This window comes from Thunnus maccoyii, chromosome 3 (genome assembly GCF_910596095.1).
Source record: "Thunnus maccoyii chromosome 3, fThuMac1.1, whole genome shotgun sequence".
Taxonomy (NCBI): domain Eukaryota; kingdom Metazoa; phylum Chordata; class Actinopteri; order Scombriformes; family Scombridae; genus Thunnus; species Thunnus maccoyii.
This window is the reverse complement of record NC_056535.1, coordinates 14,661,124-14,680,481: the sequence shown is the minus strand read 5'-3', so window position 1 is coordinate 14,680,481 and position 19,358 is coordinate 14,661,124. Positions and strand designations below refer to the sequence as shown.

General features: G+C 37.2%; 2 protein-coding genes across 4 annotated transcripts in view; one reads left to right on the top strand and one right to left on the bottom strand.

Moving 5' to 3' along the window:
- Window positions 1-1,039: 1,039 nt before the first annotated feature.
- Window positions 1,040-14,901, bottom strand: ankrd52b (ankyrin repeat domain 52b). 3 transcript variants are annotated; one of them, XM_042406919.1, is made up of 28 exons: window positions 14,754-14,899; window positions 13,400-13,483; window positions 13,194-13,272; window positions 12,952-13,022; window positions 12,623-12,823; window positions 12,105-12,192; window positions 11,349-11,491; window positions 10,391-10,603; window positions 10,183-10,261; window positions 9,920-10,034; window positions 9,502-9,584; window positions 9,259-9,376; window positions 8,724-8,792; window positions 8,487-8,627; window positions 8,288-8,344; window positions 7,346-7,457; window positions 7,181-7,252; window positions 6,853-7,054; window positions 6,551-6,638; window positions 6,116-6,233; window positions 5,745-5,964; window positions 5,558-5,645; window positions 5,333-5,416; window positions 4,756-4,901; window positions 4,236-4,318; window positions 3,920-4,002; window positions 3,468-3,559; window positions 1,040-3,386 (listed from the first exon to the last, which is right to left on the bottom strand). In XM_042406919.1, the coding sequence occupies exons 1-28, from the start codon at window positions 14,778-14,780 to the stop codon at window positions 3,145-3,147; spliced, it is 3,198 nt and encodes a 1,065-aa protein (XP_042262853.1). In that variant the 5' UTR covers window positions 14,781-14,899; the 3' UTR covers window positions 1,040-3,144. The 3 variants fall into 3 exon arrangements, 2 of the variants coding, with proteins under 2 accessions (XP_042262853.1, XP_042262854.1); XM_042406920.1 differs by having other exon boundaries at window positions 3,217-3,386; window positions 3,472-3,559; window positions 14,754-14,900; XR_006095524.1 differs by lacking the exon at window positions 1,040-3,386 and having other exon boundaries at window positions 3,472-3,559; window positions 4,168-4,318; window positions 14,754-14,901.
- A 1,579-nt stretch (window positions 14,902-16,480) lies between these two features.
- Window positions 16,481-19,358, top strand: part of LOC121893780 (natural resistance-associated macrophage protein 2-like) — a 23,597-nt gene continuing 20,719 nt past the window's right edge. Inside the window, exon 1 of the mRNA XM_042405833.1 lies at window positions 16,481-16,645. The gene's annotated coding sequence lies outside the window, so the exon portion shown is untranslated. The remainder of the gene's footprint in view (window positions 16,646-19,358) is intronic.

Sequence of the window (19,358 nt, the reverse complement as noted above, 5' to 3'; positions counted from 1 at the left end):
CAGTGTGTAAGCAGCATGTTACTGTTGTAGCTGCTGGAGGTGGAGCTAGTTTGAACTACTTTATATACAGATAGCTAGTTTAGTCCTGTGGTTCTCAACCTAGGGGTCAGGCTCCTGCAAAGGGTCACCAGATAAACCTGAGGGGTCGTGAGATGATTAATGGGAGAGGAGAGAGGAAAAAATAAAGTCCTGATACACAAATCTGTTTTCAGTTTTTTCTCTAATTTTTTATTTTTGGTGAAATACTGGATCATTTGAACATTTATTGAAATGAAGCCATGTGAGAAGTTTAGAGGGAAAAATCACTATTGAGCTGTTAACAACTCATAGACATCTGAAATGTGACCCTGACTACACACTGCTTTTTGTAAGATGTTAACAGCCAAAAAGGTTGGAAACCACTGGTTTAATCTTTAACAATGTGTTGTATGTCCAAGAAATCAAGTGTAAAGTTCTCTGTTCATTTTTAATTTAAACAAATGACTTCCACTGTACAAAGCAGATTAAAGGGGTCATATATTATCTTTTGCCGTCTTCAATAATGTGTAGGCTATTTGCTGTTTTGTACACTGCTGCGGATTTCAGTGGTTACCTAGTTTACATGCCTACATGCTGGTTTGCAGTGTATTCTTGTAACATCACATATGCAGCAATAATGAGTAATGTTGGCTCGATACTTTGTCTTTTACTGATCACAGAACATCTTCTAATACTAATGTCAATCTCACACTTCATTGTCTTAACTATCCACAAGGCTGTTAATAAGCCATTCATATGGGTTAACTTTGGTGAGAACAGCTGCATAATGGATAAATTATCAGATATGCTGGACTGAGCTCCATATTGTCATGTGTAAAACCTGCCAATGTTTTCCAAGTATTATTAAAGGAATTCACTTACATGCTCATACAGATGTAGGGCAGCCTTGTTCGAACTCTCTTAAGTTCAGATTCAACTTAAATACTGAAATTTGCTTTAATTTTTTTGTTTACTGTGAAAAACAAAGGAGAAATGGAAAAGTAAAAACTGCAAACAACACTTCAGATTGTAGTGATTTATTTATTTCCTCTCATATAAATGCCATCCACAACTAAATCACACATTGAGTACTCAAGTTGTTTCACCCTGAAATCTCACTGCGACGTATGGAAGACATATGAAAAGCTGTCACAGAACAATTCCTGAAGGCAAACATTGTTCAAAACATTTCACTGCTGTTTAAAACATAAATCTGAGACACATGTCACAAAGCGCTTTTCTTCAGTAAGGTTATTTAAATCCAAATAAAACAAGGAAGGGGTCGCTCACACTGGATTCATTTCTACTTTAATCTGAAAGGGAAGTAGGCAAAATTAACTTTTTAAAATTTTATAGAATATTTGCATAAACCTTGGAGGGATATCCCACTGTAAAATGTAAACTTTCATGTCAGAGTGCAAATAGTTTAAAGCCATGTTAAGATAATACAGTGGGTATTACTTGTGGGGGGGGGGGTCACAATTAGGAAAAGGAGAAAATATCACAGGCTCTGCTTTCAAATCATAAAAGGTAAACATTTAAAGCACAACTCTGTTTATATAAAAGTTAATCTTTGTAGGGAGGCAGTGACATTTTAGTTCAAGTTCAGGTGTATTGTGCTAATTTATTTAACAGGTTGCCAATGTTTTATTTCAACTGTCCATAAAAATTGGAAACTCAAATGTTCAGCTTATACTCACTTTGAATGAAGGAAATGTAGCCACGAAACTGAAAATCACATTTCAAAGCAGCGATTTCAGTTTCTAGTGTTTCACTGAGATTATTTGTTGCATCAGCTGTGAGAAGTTTCTCATATTTCATCTCACTGTACAGACAACATTATGATGAGAAAGGTGAAATGACAATAATAAACTGATATGTCAAAAAATTTAACTGACAAATTGACAATTGTGATAATCGATTAATTCATCAAGCAAAAATGCCAAATATTTGCTGCTTTCTAGCTTTTAAATGTGACGATTTGCTGCTTTTTCTGGTCTTTTATCAGTGTAATTTAAAATATCTTTGGGTTTTAGACAAAACTATTGATTTGAGGATGTCAAATTGGGCTCTGGGAACTTAAAATGACTATTTTTGTCTTTTTATTGACTTAATGATTCCTTTAAAAAAAAAAAAAAAAAAAATCAACCGATTAAATGAAAATGAAATGAATTTTCAGTTGCATACATAATGACTTTCGTGCTCAAAGCCTTAAAGACTCTCTTCCCTGTGCGTTAAAACTGTTCATATTAACACATATATTATATTTTTATAAGTTCTCTTTGACCTTTCGTTTGTTTCCTGGCTTATTTAACTGTAGTAATAAACTTCTGTCATACTTAGCATTTCTTATGTAAAGTCCAGCTCAAGATGTGCTTTTTATTGCACCTGCAGCACAGTACGCATCGATCTGAGGTTATTACTTCATTTAAAGAACGATATATACACTAAACTAAATTATTAAAACTATACACATGCTGAAATGTAACCTATGAAGATCATGATATTAGAATAATGAGAACATTTATATCAGTGTAGTCTCTGCTACACCCTGGACAGGATAAGAAAATAGAGTCTTATTAATTGCATAAAGGGTAAACAACACCCATTAGATAATTTAAAACAAGTAGATTTATGAAAAAATGTCTAATATGCAAAAAAAAAAAAAAAGCACTTGCAGACACACACATACGTAAATTAAACACGCAATCATTCAACTATTCTTGCACTTGTATCAGCTGAGGACAAACACAGAGATTTCAGGCTCACAGCTAAAAATAAATCAATACTGACCGCGGCAGGGGTTCAAGAGGACGGGCTTGTGTAGTGTGTTCATGTTAAACTTCTATCTAACATTAGTACTTCATTAAAATAACACACACATATATATATATATATGTGCTAAACTCAACTAAGAGAAGATAATCTAAGAGGTCTGCTAATATTAGAAATGTATAAGACAAGATTTCAGATCAATGAGCGCAGACTGTAACGTGCAGCTGCGTGTGACACACGAGTATAAACGTCATGACACGTGAGAGAAGAAGCAACGCATAACCGCACGCGTTCAAGGAGACACGTCTGTGTGTGTGGTTACGCATGGAGACACTGGGCTGGTGTGTTATTTCACTCGGTGAGGCACTCATGCAGGCTGATGGTGCTCGAGCGGTCCTTGACGTAGGCGTGACACAGCTTTCCACCGGACCCGCAGGAGGCAGCAATGCCGCAGTTCTTCAGGATGGGGTTGAAGCGGGCAGCTGCACCGGCGCCGGCCTCTCTGAGGGGGAAAGGCTTCATGGTGGAGAGGATGAGGGCCAGACAGTCTGCCACATTCTTGTTGGGGGCACAAGCCAGAGCCGGCGTGTGGCCTGCAGAGGGTCGACAGGCAAAAAAAAAAGTTGTAATAATGTTGAATGAGACATAAACAGTTCTTACATGTCACTGCTTACCTTCCTCATCTACAGCCATGACCGCTGCTCCTCTGCTGAGTAACACCTGCACTACAGTCGCCAGGCCTTTCCTCGCTGCAATGTGAAGGGGCCTGCATGAGAAGGAGAGACCGGTCTGATTAGAGAGCGCTTAGGAGGAACGCAACCAGATTCATTACCGTGGCCACAGGCAGCTGAATCATACTGTAGACATGAAACATTTTCTTCTTAAACAACAAACCAAATAGAAAAAACTACTAACTCATCAGTCAAATCAAGTTTACAAGCCTCTACCCTACACTTCCTGTTACACTTACAAATGTAACATTCAATACACTCAACCAAAGTTTAACTAGTCTTAACTTTTCAGACTTCAGATTTCATGGCTTGTGATATAAGTCTTATTCTCTCTAACATTCAATAATTTGATCAATGATATTCTTCATAAACAGCATGTATAAATGAGAACTCACATTTGGAGAGCACTATTTGTAGCATTGATGAGGCATGAGTCGTTGATCTCTCCCAGGATCAACAGGGCACACATTTCATGACCCTGCAGGATAAAACACGTTGTACTAACTGGTGACGTACTTGAGCGATACTGTACAAACTTTAATACTTCAGTGCCTCTTATTTTGAAAAAGCAAACATTACGTAAAATGTCACCTGATTTATAGGAATTTCATTATATTTTGGCAGCCTTATCTGTTAATATCACCTGTTGCTATACACATGCAAAAATGATTGTGCCACTGCATGCATACAGTACATGCATGTGTATGTGACCTTGCTGCAGGCTAAGTGAAGGGCTGTGTTATTATTGACATCCGCCAGGGTCAGGTCTGGCTTCCCCTTGTGCAGCAAGAATTCTGAAATGGAGGAAAAAAAAAAAAAAAAACACAACACAAGTGTAACGGATTTATATGGTGTAAAAGGTAATCATTACTGAGGACTGTGAAAGTCTAAACAACAGTACACATGTGATAATGTGGGGGGAAAAATGGGGAGGGAGATGGGAGAGAACGAGGGTGTTTGGGAGGGATACATTTGTATACGTCTGGATGTGCAGACAAAAATGTGTTAAATAAATTATAATTATTCCTGTGTCCTGTGATTAAGTGCTCAGGAAATAAATAACTGTCGTGGGAAAATGTATTTTTCAGACATGATCAGGAGGGAGATTGATGAAAGAGAGACTTTGAGGATCTTTTGCAGAAACATTACGTAGGTTTGTCCTCTTCTTGATATGAAAATTGCCCTGATGTGTTTTAAGGTTTCCCAGCTACACTTCGTTTCAATCACATACCGACAGCCATGGTGTGTCCACAGTCAGCAGCAACCATCAGAGCAGAGCATCCACTATGGTCCACAGCGTTGACCTCTGCACCCTGGGCCAGGACCAGCTGGAGCCCAGCGACGTTTCCTGAATAAGCAGCCGCATGCAGCGGAGTCCTGCACTCACACAACATACACAAGAAAATACAAGACAAGCAGTGAGAGCCGACACATCGGATATGAAAATACAGTTCAATTAGTATCGTTAAATTATTAGTTATTGGAAAAGTGATGCATAATTTAAATCATATCTCATCATAGAAAAGTTGAATTTCATCAAAACCAAAGATTGATTTTATAAATTCTACAAGAAAAACAAAAAAAAACAAACAAAACAGTTTTCTTTGTGAATGGATGTTTGCATACATTGTACATATAAAATGTGTACAATTTAAGTAAATACAAGTATACAAGTATAATGCTGCAATATTTGAATAAAATCTGCCAATTCCTGGAATAAATGCCAAAAAATGGCAACATTTATGCTGAGCTGTCATAAGAGTGATTTAATTGCCAGCATAAAATGGACTTAGAGAAGAAGAACTCACCTTCCTTTGGCATCGCTAATTTTAACAATTTGAGGGCCAACAGTCTTCACTAGAAGTCCAGCAGCAACCTCCTGTCCATTGATTCTGCAAAGGAAGAACAGTCATTAAATTAAACTATACTAAATGTATTATTATTATTATTATTATTATTATTATCATCATCATCATCATTAATATTCAATAAATACATGTGTGATTAGTATTTATATTAACTACAGTACTCACAAAGCACAGTGCAATGGGGTGAAGGAACTTCCTTCCTGGTTGCTATAAAGTTTGTTTTCAAGTAAAATGCGTAAACATCCTTCATGTCCTAAAGAAGACAGGGAACAAATGGACAAATGATTAATGTACAAACCTACATACATGATAGGAAGTACATCTGACATGAATTCTTGCCCTGGTGTCTCACCACGGTAGGAAGCCCAGTGGATGGGCGCGTAGCCTCTGAAGTCCAACATGGAGTCCAGAGGATCAGCTTCCAAGGCAGCCTTCAGCAAACTGTGGAGTAGCTCCGTATGGCCGCAGGAGGCTGCGAGGTGCAGCGGGGTTCTTCCCTGAGAGTCTCTACACAGAGCAGAGGCCCCATGTTCCAACAGAGCAGATACACAGTCATCACTGCCCAACATGGCCTGCAGGGCGAGAACAGAAGATATACTGTGAGAGGACGAACACACCTGGAACATCAAGGCCACTGTATTCCCCATTTACATAATAAATAGTGCAATAAAATAGTGATGGGACATGCAAACACACGCAAACAAGCAGAGCAAGTGCACGTACAGCTCGGTGTAATGCAGTGAAGCCCTTTTTGTCTCCAGCGTCCACCTTCGCTCCTTTCTCCAACAGGATGTGGACACAGTCGGTGTGACGTCCCAGAGCTGCCAGCATGAGAGCCGTCCTGCATACAAACAAACAAACAAACAAATAAACTGAATTTCCTGCTTTAAGGTTTAGTGGGTGTAATTCTCTGGTTATGTCATCCTAGTAAAAAAATGTGTAGATCAGCTTGACCACATTAAATATAATTTGACATGTTTCAGGAAAAAAAAAAAGTTTCCTAATTGTCTTCTTGGTGTTAATAATCTACTGATATTTTATATTCTCTCATGTCAAACCAAGAAAAACAAGAGTTTTAAATCAGAATACACAGACTTGGTATCTGATCAAAAAGCAGTATTGTATGTAAAAGCATATCTGGTGTCCTAATCGACTCACTGTCCCTGCGTATCTGGACTGTCGATGACGTCGGCACTTTGTTCTCTGTTGACCAGTAAAAGCAGACAGTCCACTTGGCCTTCAGCAGCTGCACATGAGGAGTAAAATAAAAAAAGATACTGATATAAAATCTAAAAAATAATAGTGACAATGATTTTCTGCATAGAAGCAAAAGTCACAATATAATATTTTTAAAATTAAAACCAAAACATCTCCACAAAATCAACAAGACACCAAAACCAAAAATAAAATGTATATTTGTGCAAGTTTAGTTTTTTTTTTGTCCCGGGACAGACACACACCTGCAGCATGGAGAGCGGTCCACTTGTGTTTGTGCTCCTTCAGTGTGTAGGAGGCTTGATGTTTCAGCAGCACCTCCACACACGGAGTGAAACCTCTCCGAGCGGCGAGGTGGAGGGCAGTTTGTCCTTCAATGTCTCGCACATCAAGACTCACTAACGTCTCACACAGCAGACGCAGGGCCTCGCAGTGACCGTAATACGCCTGCAACACAAGAATGCATCTTAATAGCAGAATGTGGTGCTCATTTAAAACTGACGTCTTCTCCAGTGTCCATCATCATCTTCATGATGTCAACAGGAAGATTTGTGGTGAATTTTTAATACTCACAGCTAAGTGCAAAGGACTGACTGGAATATTACTTTCAACCTCTTCTAGACAGTTGAAAGAAATCTCCAGGAGCTGCAAGAGTGAGAGATGAAAAATTAAGAAAAACCAGAAGCAGAAAAAAAAAAGCAAAATCAAACCCTGGAAATAAAAAAAGATGCCACTCACCAGTTCCAGATGCTGTTTGTTACCATAAGCTGCTGCATAGTGGACGGCACTGTAACCTTTACTGTTCTTTAGAGTTGGGTTCGCCCCGTTGTCCAGCAAGTAGTCTAAACACCTGAACACACAGAGTCAAAGGAACATGAGGAATCCTGTCTGGGTTTTATTCATCTTCCAGTAACAAGAAATAATCAAAGACATTTCATAAAGTGTCCAAACAACAAACACTTACAAATCTTACAACCAGTGTGTCTGATTGAAGGTCCAATGAAATGAAACAAGCCTTTTTTGTTACCTTGTGGTCTTCAGATGTTCTGGTATCTGTTTTTATATGTCATGTATACTGAATGTCAAAAGACTTGAAAATCTCAGCATTTCATCAGATCTTGTTGTCTTTATATGCACATAATGTAAGTGAGCAGCAGTGGTACTATCAAGGGGACTAAGATTAAAACTTATTACTGCATGTTGCATAAATCTCAAAAAAAAGTGCATATCAGACAAAATGTTGTCTGTAAGACGTTTATCTTTTCTTCTCATAAACAAACCTTAGCATAACTCTGTATATGTGTGTACGGTATGTTTTGTAGTATAGAAGAAGTATTGATGGAAAAAAACCTGCTTTATCCTTGTCTCTGCATTTGCTTATCAAATAACTTTATAATATTTAGCAAAAACGATTAGGCTGATTCAACACATATTTCTAACATCACTAAAGATGAGATGTTAATAGATATACAAGATAAAACCCTCAAATATTGTCATTATTTCTTTAAATTAAAGATATATTTTGCGTTATGATTTCTGTACTAAATCTGCTGAGATCTTAATTTACAGACTCAATGATAAAATTATCATGGAGCCTAGTTTTACTTTTAAGTAAATCTTTCTCTCATAATGCATCAAGATAAATGTTTTCCTTTGACTTATAAGTGATGATTGACTCACAGAGAAGCTTCATGTTCCTTTTCCACTCTGTATTCAGGCTGAGAGCTTGTCTCCCCCCTGTGGAAAGAAAGAAAGACACTTTTAAACCATGTTTGAAGTCAGGACCAACAATGAGCAAGTGTTTGTGCAACCACAGGATGCTGTCCTTGTTCTCTCTGAGTAGAATGACTCAAACATAAAAACGTGTGTGCTCTCTCACCCGCAGAAAGTGTGTGAAGCGGCAGCGTAGTGCAGAGGGCTGCAGCCCGTCAGATCTAGCTCGTTGACCTCGGAACCGGCTCTCACCAGGGTGATCGTGCATTGGCTGTTCCCGTTGGCTGCAGCATAGTGCAAAGGAGATCTGCGAGGTACAACAGGGGACAGCTATGATAAGGACCAACGTCAGCATCCAAATCTTAATTTTAATTCAGTTGTAGCTTTAATCAGCACCACTTACCTTCCCAAATTATCCTTTATATCCAGTTCAGCTCCACTATTTAACAGCAAGTTGAGACAGTCGATGTTTCTGCCACAAACACAAAAAAGGTTTGTTAAATTAAGAGGCAAACTACCAACATCTTTGAAATTACATGTATGATTTCGGCTTGCTGTTTTTAGTTGAATTGCTTTTTCAGATGCATAATAAATAAGTGAAAATTATTTCACAAAAAACAGAAGTCTATTTAGTATCTATTTAGACACAGCAACTCATCTGTTGAACTGCCTGGTTGATTGGATTGCAGGGTAACAGGGAGTCAATTAAGCTATGTGTATTTCTGAAGCTCAGCAGAGTTTATAAACAGCTGGAAAACAGGTCTATAATTTTAATTATGATGATATATACTAGGGTCCAAAAGTCTGAGACCAATTTCCCATTTACTTGAATGGAAAGATGGTCTCAGATGTTTGGACCCTACTGTGTATAAATGTATGAAGACTTCACATTTACATAAACCAAAAAACAATTGTGTATGTACAGTATGTTCACTTACCCTCCAGAGGCCGCTGCATGCAGGCAGGTCCTCCCTTCGTCATCTGGAGTGTTTATATCAAACCCAAATGACGGCATCTGGCCGCATGTCGGAGACGGCAGAATGCTGTAAAACTGGCCTGAAGGATACACAAACAACGCTTTGAACAGACAACCTATTGTGAGTGTTTGAGTTGTGTCAGTACTTAAATATGTGTGAGAATAAACTACGGAGCGCAGCCTGATGTATCAAACAGATTCTCACCATTACATAGCAACTTGCGACAACAGTCTGGAAAGCCGTAGAGCGCTGCCAAATGTAGAGGAAGCATCCCAAGAATGCCCTGTCTTGAGAGACCATAACAATGATTATTTACTTTAGTATGTGTTAGATTTAATTAAATTTTTTGTCTGGACATTTAGTCATTTAGACAAACAGATATTTTCTTAATGCTTTCATACTGTATCTGCTAGGCAGAACACTTGTTGGTTTGGATGTCTAAGTATTGACAGTGAGTTACCAGTTTAAGGTTTTGTCTGCCAATCTGCTTCTTATTCAGCAAGCAGAATAATATAGGATTTGGACTCGTCTTTTGTGCTCAATTGTGTAAATTCTGAGGTAGAGTGGATTACTAAACCGTAGTTATTTTTCACAACTGCACAGCTGGAAGAAGGAGACTTACTTTGCTTTGTCGGCACCGTTTGTCAGCAGAGTGCTGATCAGCAGCTCCTGACCATATCTGGCAGCAACATGAAGAGGAGTGTTTCCATACGTATCAGCACAGTCAATCTCCCCACCTGTGAAGAGAGGAAGAAGGAAACATGATGTCAAATATAATGAAGTATGTTTCAGATGAGGACATGCTTTCATATATTGATGAGAGCGAGTACCAGTATAAGTGGATGCTGTAAATCATTTTAAAGGCTTTTAAATTCTTTCCATTACCATTTTGGATAAGAATCTGGGAGCCTGTGAAGCGTCCATGCATAGCAGCCATATGCAAAGGGATCTTCCCTTCTTTATTCTGTTGAAGAAGAGAAGAAATAAAAACATATTTTGTTAGAAGAATCTGCATTTAATCTAATACAGCAAAAACAAATTGTTTAATTTCTTATTTTTTGTCCTTTTCAAATATTAAAAAAAAGCCCTTTACCTGCATGTTGACATCAGCACCGTTGTTGATGAGCAGCTCGAGACACAGCACCCCGCTGGAGGAGGCAGCAGCCAGGTGCAGCGGCGTGTTGCTGTGGTAGTTGGGCTGGTTGATGTTAGCGCCGTAGTTCACCAGCTCGGTGGCCACGGTGTCCTGCCCCATGTGGCAGGCCATGTGGAGCGCTGTGTTCCCAAAAATGTTGGGTTCGTCCGTCTGAGGGACAGAGGGAGAAAAAGTATGACATGTCTGTTGGTTTGAAAGCAGAAGAGCCTTGTTTTACAGCCCGAGAAATACTGCTGAATGTAAAGCACGGACAGATTTACAGTACAACAGTGTTAAAACTTATTTTGTTGATAATACCTGGAGGCGTCTAAAAGAAAATACAAAAATGGATCTGGTGTGAAATATCTGGCTTGTTGAAAGGGAGGTACAGGTACATTAGCTTCAGCTGTGAATGTAGAGTATTTTGTGCCCTGATGACCGCGGTATCATCAGCAAAAAACAGAAAATACTTAACTGATTAGTGACACAGACCAAGAACAACATTGAAACCAAGCCTGATTATTGAAGCAACATCACATGTCCACTATTTACACTGTGGACTGTTGTGGAAATATTATTACTTATCTTTGTATATAATATAATAAGTGTAATAAGTTTTTTAGTGCATAATCAACAGTGCCAGAAGGTTTTTGATGTCTCTAGTTGATGAAAAATGCTTCTGCCTGTTTTTGTTAAGTCTAATTTTATGTGCTGTAATACCCTTTTGCTAAATGCTTTCACATTATATAAAAGGAACATTTGTTACAGCAGATTCACTGTAACTTAAGAGGATGTTCACTGATACACTCATTTAGTTGTCCTTCACAGAAGCTACAGTACATGAAATAAATTAGCTATAATTATTCATACGATGGAAAATTATTTACGCTTTCTAACAGAAATGGGACCACTTTACCTCCACTCCCAGCCTCAACAGATGTTTGACCACGTCTAAGTGTCCACTGGCAGCTGCAGCATGGAGGGGAGTGTAACCACGTTTGTCCTTGCACATCACATCTGCACTGTGAGACGCCAGCAGCTTCACAACCTCCACATGTCCTGAAAGAAGAGCTTAACATTTACTACACACCCCTCTCACATGCTAGCCTGTTTGCAAACTGAAGCACATGCAGCAAATAGGCTAGTAATGGAATAGTCAGCTGATTTAAGTCATTAACAACAAAACCTCTGCAGAAAATCAACACTTGTGTGGAAAGAGTTATAATTTTTGTCTACTTTTGTTTTTAAAGTTGGGCTCTATTCAGGTGGACCAATCAAATGATAAATAATGTACAGCCATCTAAAACTGAAGGCAGCTATGTGCATGAACAGTAAGCACAGCTTAATATTTAACTCTCTTACACAAAATTAAACACAATTTCAGCATATATTGTTGTAAAAATGATGGTCAATAGTGTTATCTTTAGCCTATAACAAAAAATGTAATAGCCTCCCTCACATGTCATGATGTTACACACAGAATAGACAGTAAACTTAGTGGCAACAACTTTTGCCGATTTTTCTGACCACCTGTGGCTGTTTGAGTCAGTTATCAGTGATTTGTTTGTTGGGATTGTGAACATTTTTCTTCTTCAAATTCATGTGGGAGATTTTATTTTATGTCAAAAGTAGTGATACATTTATGTGTCTTATGAGAGTGAGAGAGACTTACCAAGGTGTGCAGCCCAGTGGATTGGCTGCCTTTCCTTTTTATCTTTGGCACTCGCGTTGGCACCTTTGCTGAGAAGCAAGTTCACCATCTGCAGAAAGAAACATAATTACATATAGACACACACTGTGTATCTAAAGCTTCACTGTGACTTGACCCTGGATAAACTATTGCATAAAAATGGAACAATGGCCATTTAAGTGACATATTTTTACCTCACAAAACAACACTTTCGAGTAAGGAGACATCTATAAGTGAGAATATAAATGTTGAGTCCTTTTAAAAGGAACTGTTGTCCACCCAGGACAGCAGCTTTTACTGTGATTACAGTTGTTTAGCAAACAAACATGAAATGTAATCCTGACAGAAAACTACCAGAAAGAAAGAAGGTGTGCTGATTGCTTATTTACTTTCCTAAATTAAGTCTACTTTTAAGCCTTGTTATCAGATTACTATTAACCCAGAAAGGCACGAATAGTTAATGATGAGGAAGAAAACTTTGGTTAATTCTCTCAGTTTACCTCTTCTTGGCCGCTGTGTGCTGCGTGATGCAGGGGTGTCCTTCCTGACCTGTCAGAAAGATCCAGACTGCACATGTGTGGTATCAGGACTTCGGCGCAGCCTGTAGCCCAGTTTGCAGCGGCCATGTGTAATGGTGTATGCCAGAATTTGTCTTGTGTGTTGACCTCTGCTCTGTGCTTTAGTAGCAGCTCCACAGCCCTCTGAGAGAAAGACACACAATTCAAAGAATATGATATGAATTTGAATGAGAGTATGTCAAAAATTATGATCTGGTGATTATTGTTTCCTTAGAAAATTTTCCCTCTATGTTTTGAAAATAGGAATGTACTTCATTTCGTGAGGCAGCAGCTCGATGCAAAGGAGTCAGCAAACCCTGGTCCTTAGCATTGATATTTGCACCTGTAACAGAGAGAAAAAGCAAAGTCAGTCTTCAATGTTTGGGGCATGTTTTAGTTCTTCTGTACGTGATTCATTGCGTTCTATTACTGGAAAAGCTTAGTTGCAGGAAATATACAAAGGTATATAGTAGACATAGGTAGGACATATTTCACAAATAAATAATGTTTCTACCTGAAGTGATAAGTAGGTCCATGATGTGAACATCTCCCAAATAAGCAGCAGCATGAAGTGGTGTGCATTGTTCTTGGTCCTTAGAGAAACATTAACATTTCATTCAAAATATAATACATACATATTTGACACCACACCTTGCAAAAACAAACAAACAAACAAACAAACAACAACATAATTGCAGAGTTTTTGTGGGATAATGTTACCAATGAGTTGACATCTTCATTGTGGTTCAACAAAAATGACACTTCCTCAGCATTTCGGCTGAATATGGCCTGGACCAACGGACACTGAGAGAGACATGCAAAACAAGAAAAGATGAACAAAATTAGGTTCAGTTCATTCGCAGAGTTTCTTGAGTTGTGTGGTGAGGAAGTGCATCACATTATTTGGTGAACAAAATCCAAATGCTGAACCTCATTGTATTTCTGCAGAAAGTAAAAAAACAACAACCCACAGACGCAGTGCTGGGGATCATACATATGTCATGAAGTTGCTGATACTGATCTCTGATGAATACTCTCTGTATTACTCACTGTATACTGTATTACTCACATGTATGTTACCTAAAATAAACAAGGTCTGAATTAGCATATTTAGCTTGTTACAAATGTCTGAGCAAAAGTTGAATTATAATCTCTCCTCTGAGCATTCGAAGGAATAATAGAATTTGAACAGTAATTTGCTTTGCTTTATTGAAAGTAGTCTGATATATTTATAAAATATATCAGATTTTATCATGCGACTTATTTTCATTGATGTCCGTATTGTTTATACAGTCCAACAACCTTTATCAAGACAGAGTTGGGCATTCAATGTCTGATATTAAGAAATATCAGATATTTCTTATATTTTTATCAAACAATAATATTTTCTGGAAGCAGACAAGACACTCAAAAAGAAATGAAATCAGAAAAATACAATGGTTATAATGACATAAATCAAATCAGCAAATATTGCTGAATTAAAAAGTAAAGCTTAAAAAACATTCCTGTAGTTTTAGTGGGATGATGCAATTTGCTTTAATGAAGTTAAAGACATGAAGAAAACTAGAACTTGAAGCATTTTTTCTGCTGGAATTTGACTTTTTAAACTTCACTTGAGAATAATCCCAATAAAAACTTTTTGTGTTGAATTTTGGTTCTTTTTGGTAACATCAGAATAGAAATGATAAACTAAGGTCTGTTTTGTATAGAAAAGCTAAATTAGTCAGCAGTAAGTGAGTGAAATGTGGATCCGTTTTAAAGGCTGCTGATTGTTTGGCAGGTTTTGTGCTACATTTAGGACTCTAATGAGCCTAATTAGAGGGTCTAATGAGCATTACAAACTGAAACATTACATCCTAGAAGAAACGATCGTGCAAAGTTATCCAGTAAAATCAAACTTGGTCCACTTTCATGACACAGATTTTCTCTCTCTAGCTGTGTAACGTTAGCAAACTTTGCTCGACATGTCGCTAGCATGGCTAGCCAGCTGATTGCAGCAGTGAGAGGCTGCTTTAACTTTAACTTAGAGAACAGACAAAAAAATAAATCTGTGTTTACTGTGCTGTTCAGTTACCTGGTCCTTGATGTTTCTTAACTCCATTTCCCAATCGGTCTGGAAGCTCCTTCATTCAGACTGACTGTAAAGTCAACTACATATCACTCTGTAGCAGGCAGCTAGTTAGCCTTAGTTAGCTTTTTTATTTTTTTTTAATCTAACTTTATTGAGAACAATAAAGAACAAGCAGCATTCATGTGAACAAAATGCTAGAGTGGGTGGGGGGGTCAAAAACAGCACATAAGAAATAGAAAGAAAATAGAAAAAAATATTAAGAAAATAATTAAGGTAGAATAAAAAATAATAAATAAATAAACATACAAATACATAAAACAACAGACTAGTTAAATATAAACAGTGAAAAATACACTCAACAGTTTTTGCAGCCTTATTAGTTCAAGATTTAATAGTCTGTAAATACTGTTTTCTGCTTTGTACTGTTTGTTATTGTGCTATTATATGTTTTAATTGTGATCTACCTAAGGGACTGCTGATGAAAATTAGCTATAAGCTAACTCTGGCGCAGTACATCAAATGGTAACATTTATATTTAACACTGTACATGGTCCTAATAAATACAATGCAACATACTGCTCACATTCTTTAACAAAAACGGAGAAGAGAGGTTTTTGTTGTTGTTGTTGTTGTTGTTATTGTTGGCAAACTTACATTTATAAACATGAAACTTAGCTAAAATAACAATAAGATTGATGATGTAAGCTTGGTTTTTCATTCTTTCTGTTGTAACTTATAAAAACCAAACAGAACATGTTTATACAATAGTTTTATTGTATGTGATGTGTGCTTCACGGTTGCCAGAATATCGCGAGAGAAGTCATAGAAACGTGATTTGGAGCTGGTTGCTGGTGGAAAGTACATTTAGTACTGTAGTATAATTTAGAGGTGCTTCACTCGATAACTTCTCCAAAGAAATATCTGATATGGTCAGTATCATCATAATTATGAGTAAATATCACATTCAATCGAGTAAATGGAAAAAATCAGAAACCCTCAAGAACTTGGTTTAAAAATGAATTAAATAATTATTTTCCTCTTTACAAATATTACCTAATACACACCAGCCAATACAAAATTTCTCAATATATAAATGATTTATAGCACAATAGATATATTTAGTTATGTACTGAGATCTAATTGAAAGTTGATGCATTGACTGGAACGTAAAGATACTTTACTTTAAGTATATTTATTTTCATTGTGTACATATACTTATTATTTCCTTTTTTTATTTATTATGTATTTATGTATCTATTTTTTATTGTCAATGTGGCTTTGGTGTTTTGAATCTACTTCCTCTGTTTTTTGAAGAATGCATAATCAATAATCCTACAAGAAATTGTACATATATTGTATTGTTTAAATATATTTTTATAATACCTTATCTAGCTTTTACATTTTGTCTTGATGCCTTTTATGTTTTATGTAAAGCATTTTGAATTGCCTTGTTGTTAAAATATGCCATACAAATAAACTTGCCTTGCCTATGTTAGGACCCGCTCGAAAACGAGATGGTTAATCTCAAGGGGTTTATCCTAATGAAATAAACTTTAATATAATACATTAACATAACATTTAGTAATATTCTGCATTAATTACTTTATAATATTATGCGGGTCGATATTAGCGCCACTTGACCTGACAGACTAAACCCAGGGCGGAAACGTAAGGTCACCCATTGACCAATCAGAACAGGTGAGGATTTGTGAGCATGCGCACTGGGGGCTTGAACTTCCAGTTGACATGATGGAAAGATACGACTTTGCAAATGAATTTAGCTTGTTAACGTGCTAGTCGGCTACCTTCACATTTACACACATGGTGTCCGTTTAAAATCAGACTTAATCGTCAAAATATCATCTTTTTTAAACCCTCCCGTAAAGTATACACAGGTAAGGACGTTTTCATACTTCGATAGCGGTAACGGTAATGTTAGCGTTACCAACCGGTCAGCTAACAGTCAGGTATCATGGAAACTCTTTCGCTTGATCCCACACAGTGACACTTGCATTGACGTCGATAATGTTGAAGCGCACCAAGGTTTTTAAATGTTTCTATTATTGTATTTGGTCATGGCTTGTTCACAGATACAATGTCCTCCAACAGTACGTTAACAGTAGAGTAAAACTAGATGTTTTTGCTAACGTTACTTTAAGGTACTTAAATTTGAGATCAAAACACAACAATGAGACAAAAGTAGAGACTAGTCTTTAGCTGTTATTTCCCACTATGTATATGCACATACATTTTATTTAAGAGCTATTTTAATGTTGACCCCCCCTTTATTCAGATGTGGAAAAGTAAGTTAACAGATGAATGTCAAAGGAAATAAAAGTGATAAAGTCTAACATTTGATTGCATGGCCCTTTAATGCAATGAGAAGCCTACGACCCACTGACATCATTTAGTTTCTTTGGAAATGCTTTTCCAAGTCTTCAAATCAGTTGCCTTCAGGTGATGTTTGTTATAAGGGGCTTTCTGTCTTCAATCTCCTTTTCAGCAGGTAAAATGTTCAATAGATTTTAAATCTGGTGACTGAGTTGGCCAGTCTAAACCAGTTTTTGTCACTGATAAAATCTCTGGTTGCAGGGGCAGTGTGTGTGTTTGGGGGTCATTGTCTTGTTGCAGGATGAGATAGGAGGAATTCCTTTGTCCTTATAGCCAGACAAAATGTATCTGGACACTTCTGAATCCATCATCTGTTACATCATTAGTGAAGACGAGTTAGCCAGTTCCAGCAGCAGCAGCCGTACATGACCAGGACATGACATTACCTCCTCAAATCCAAACACCTTAAGTTAATGGCAAAAATACACACTCTACTCCACTGTTTACATACACTTGGAGGGCACTGTACCTACAGAATTACTCAGCGGGCAGGTTGTGTTTGTTCTCAGGCTGTTGCAGAAGCCACATCACAATGTAGGTAGTTACATTTTGTAGGAGGAGTCCTTGCTCCTCTCACGAGTAAATATTGTGTTTGGTGTTAACATGAAGGACATGAGTGACTTGATATTGAACAACCTGACACTCTATGGGATTACATTTGTCATAATAACTGAACAAAATCTCCCAAGCATCAAATAAAATAAAAAATCAATTGAAAGCACAAAAATGATCTCAAAGACAAAACTCATAATAAAACTTTTATGGTCAATTTTTTTCAGATTTGCTGCGTAATTTTTCAGTTTCAGTTCATAATTTTTCAGTTTCAGTTCATAATTCTTCAGTTTCAGCTCATATTTTTTCAGTTCTGACACTGTGGGCGGGTGCTACAGGGCTGCGTCCCCATTAGCCAATTACTTTTGGATGGACAGGTCAGTGGTAAATCGTACTTGTTGCACTTCCAGATCACTGAAGCTGAATAATTCTGACCTGAAACTGAAAAGTTCAACAGCAAAACTTAAAGATTAGTGAAGAATATTGTATTAAAATATTTTACTCTTATATAGTTTTATCAAAAATTTTGTATTTGAGGTCACTGTGTTGCTCTCAGTTTATTTTTCAGTTTGAGTTTAATTTTTTGGTTTGATTCTTGGGAGATTTTGTTCAATTATTATGACATAAATTTAATCTCACAATACTCCTGGTGAAATTTTTCATCCAAACATCTAAATTGAGGAAAATTCAACCCTCTTTTTTTCTGTTTTTGTACGGGGCCTTGTGGACAATCACCTCAGTGCTTTGAGACTAATGAAAAGAAAACATGCAAAGTCTGTTGTCAGAGCTTATGAAGAACTGAAAATATATGATGACCTGTGTTTCCAAGTTTCAGTTCCAGTTAACCTTGTATAACTACACTAAGTGTCTACAATGGACATCAGAGCATCAATTAATTCATTGATGGTGTCATCATGTGCATGTAGAAGCAGTCTTAAAGGGCCAACACTCCAGCAACATCTGTAGAAATAAGAACAAGTTGTTTTTGTAGCATTAAAGACCTCAAGTTCTTTATACTGCTGGAGCTTTTAAGTTAGCATCAGACTGAAAAGCAGCGTTTCATTACCCTCTCTGGTGGAAAGTTTCAAGCCTGTGTCACATCTGAGACAATCACCTCTGCTGTAGTTGGGCACGGTCAGAAGTGCGATTTGTTGAACCTTTAACCACACCTAACTGTGATGTCACAAGGTCCAAGAGTACTCTCATTTCACTAGAGTTGGCAAAATTGACAGCCGTAGATGTAATTTTTACAATTTTTAGTGTTATTTAAGATGTGAGCTGCTGGAAACTACTCATCATTGTGGGAAAGTGATGAATAACTGCAAGTGCTGGCATTTCCTCAGTGATGATTCTTGAAAAATGCAAACTTGTTCATATGCAAAGTTATGTAACACACATTAATTTGCAACCACCTCTCAAATACTTTCAACCTGTGAATGAATTATTACATTTTTAATGGTCAACTATAGTCACACAGTCACCGTCAGCTGTGACAAAAGAATTGCCATGATAAACATGTCAGTAACACATCACCCTTGTCACTTATTAGGAAAGAAAAGTTAATGTTCAATAAATTATCACAATGATAAACATTGATGCAACCAATTTACATGTTGGATTTTCCTAGTACATAATTTTATACCTTTATTTTTTTTATTTATGGTT

Excerpts from the sequence above, each read along its gene's own strand:
- ankrd52b (XM_042406919.1), bottom strand. The coding sequence starts at position 14,780 with ATGGAGTTAAGAAACATCAAGGACCAG. Across the intron at positions 8,793-9,258 it reads CATGCAGCGGCCTCTGGAGG|AAACATCGACTGTCTCAACT; the intron begins GTAAGTGAACAT and ends TGTTTGTGGCAG. Across the intron at positions 7,055-7,180 it reads TCAGTCCTTTGCACTTAGCT|GCGTATTACGGTCACTGCGA; the intron begins GTGAGTATTAAA and ends CTTGTGTTGCAG.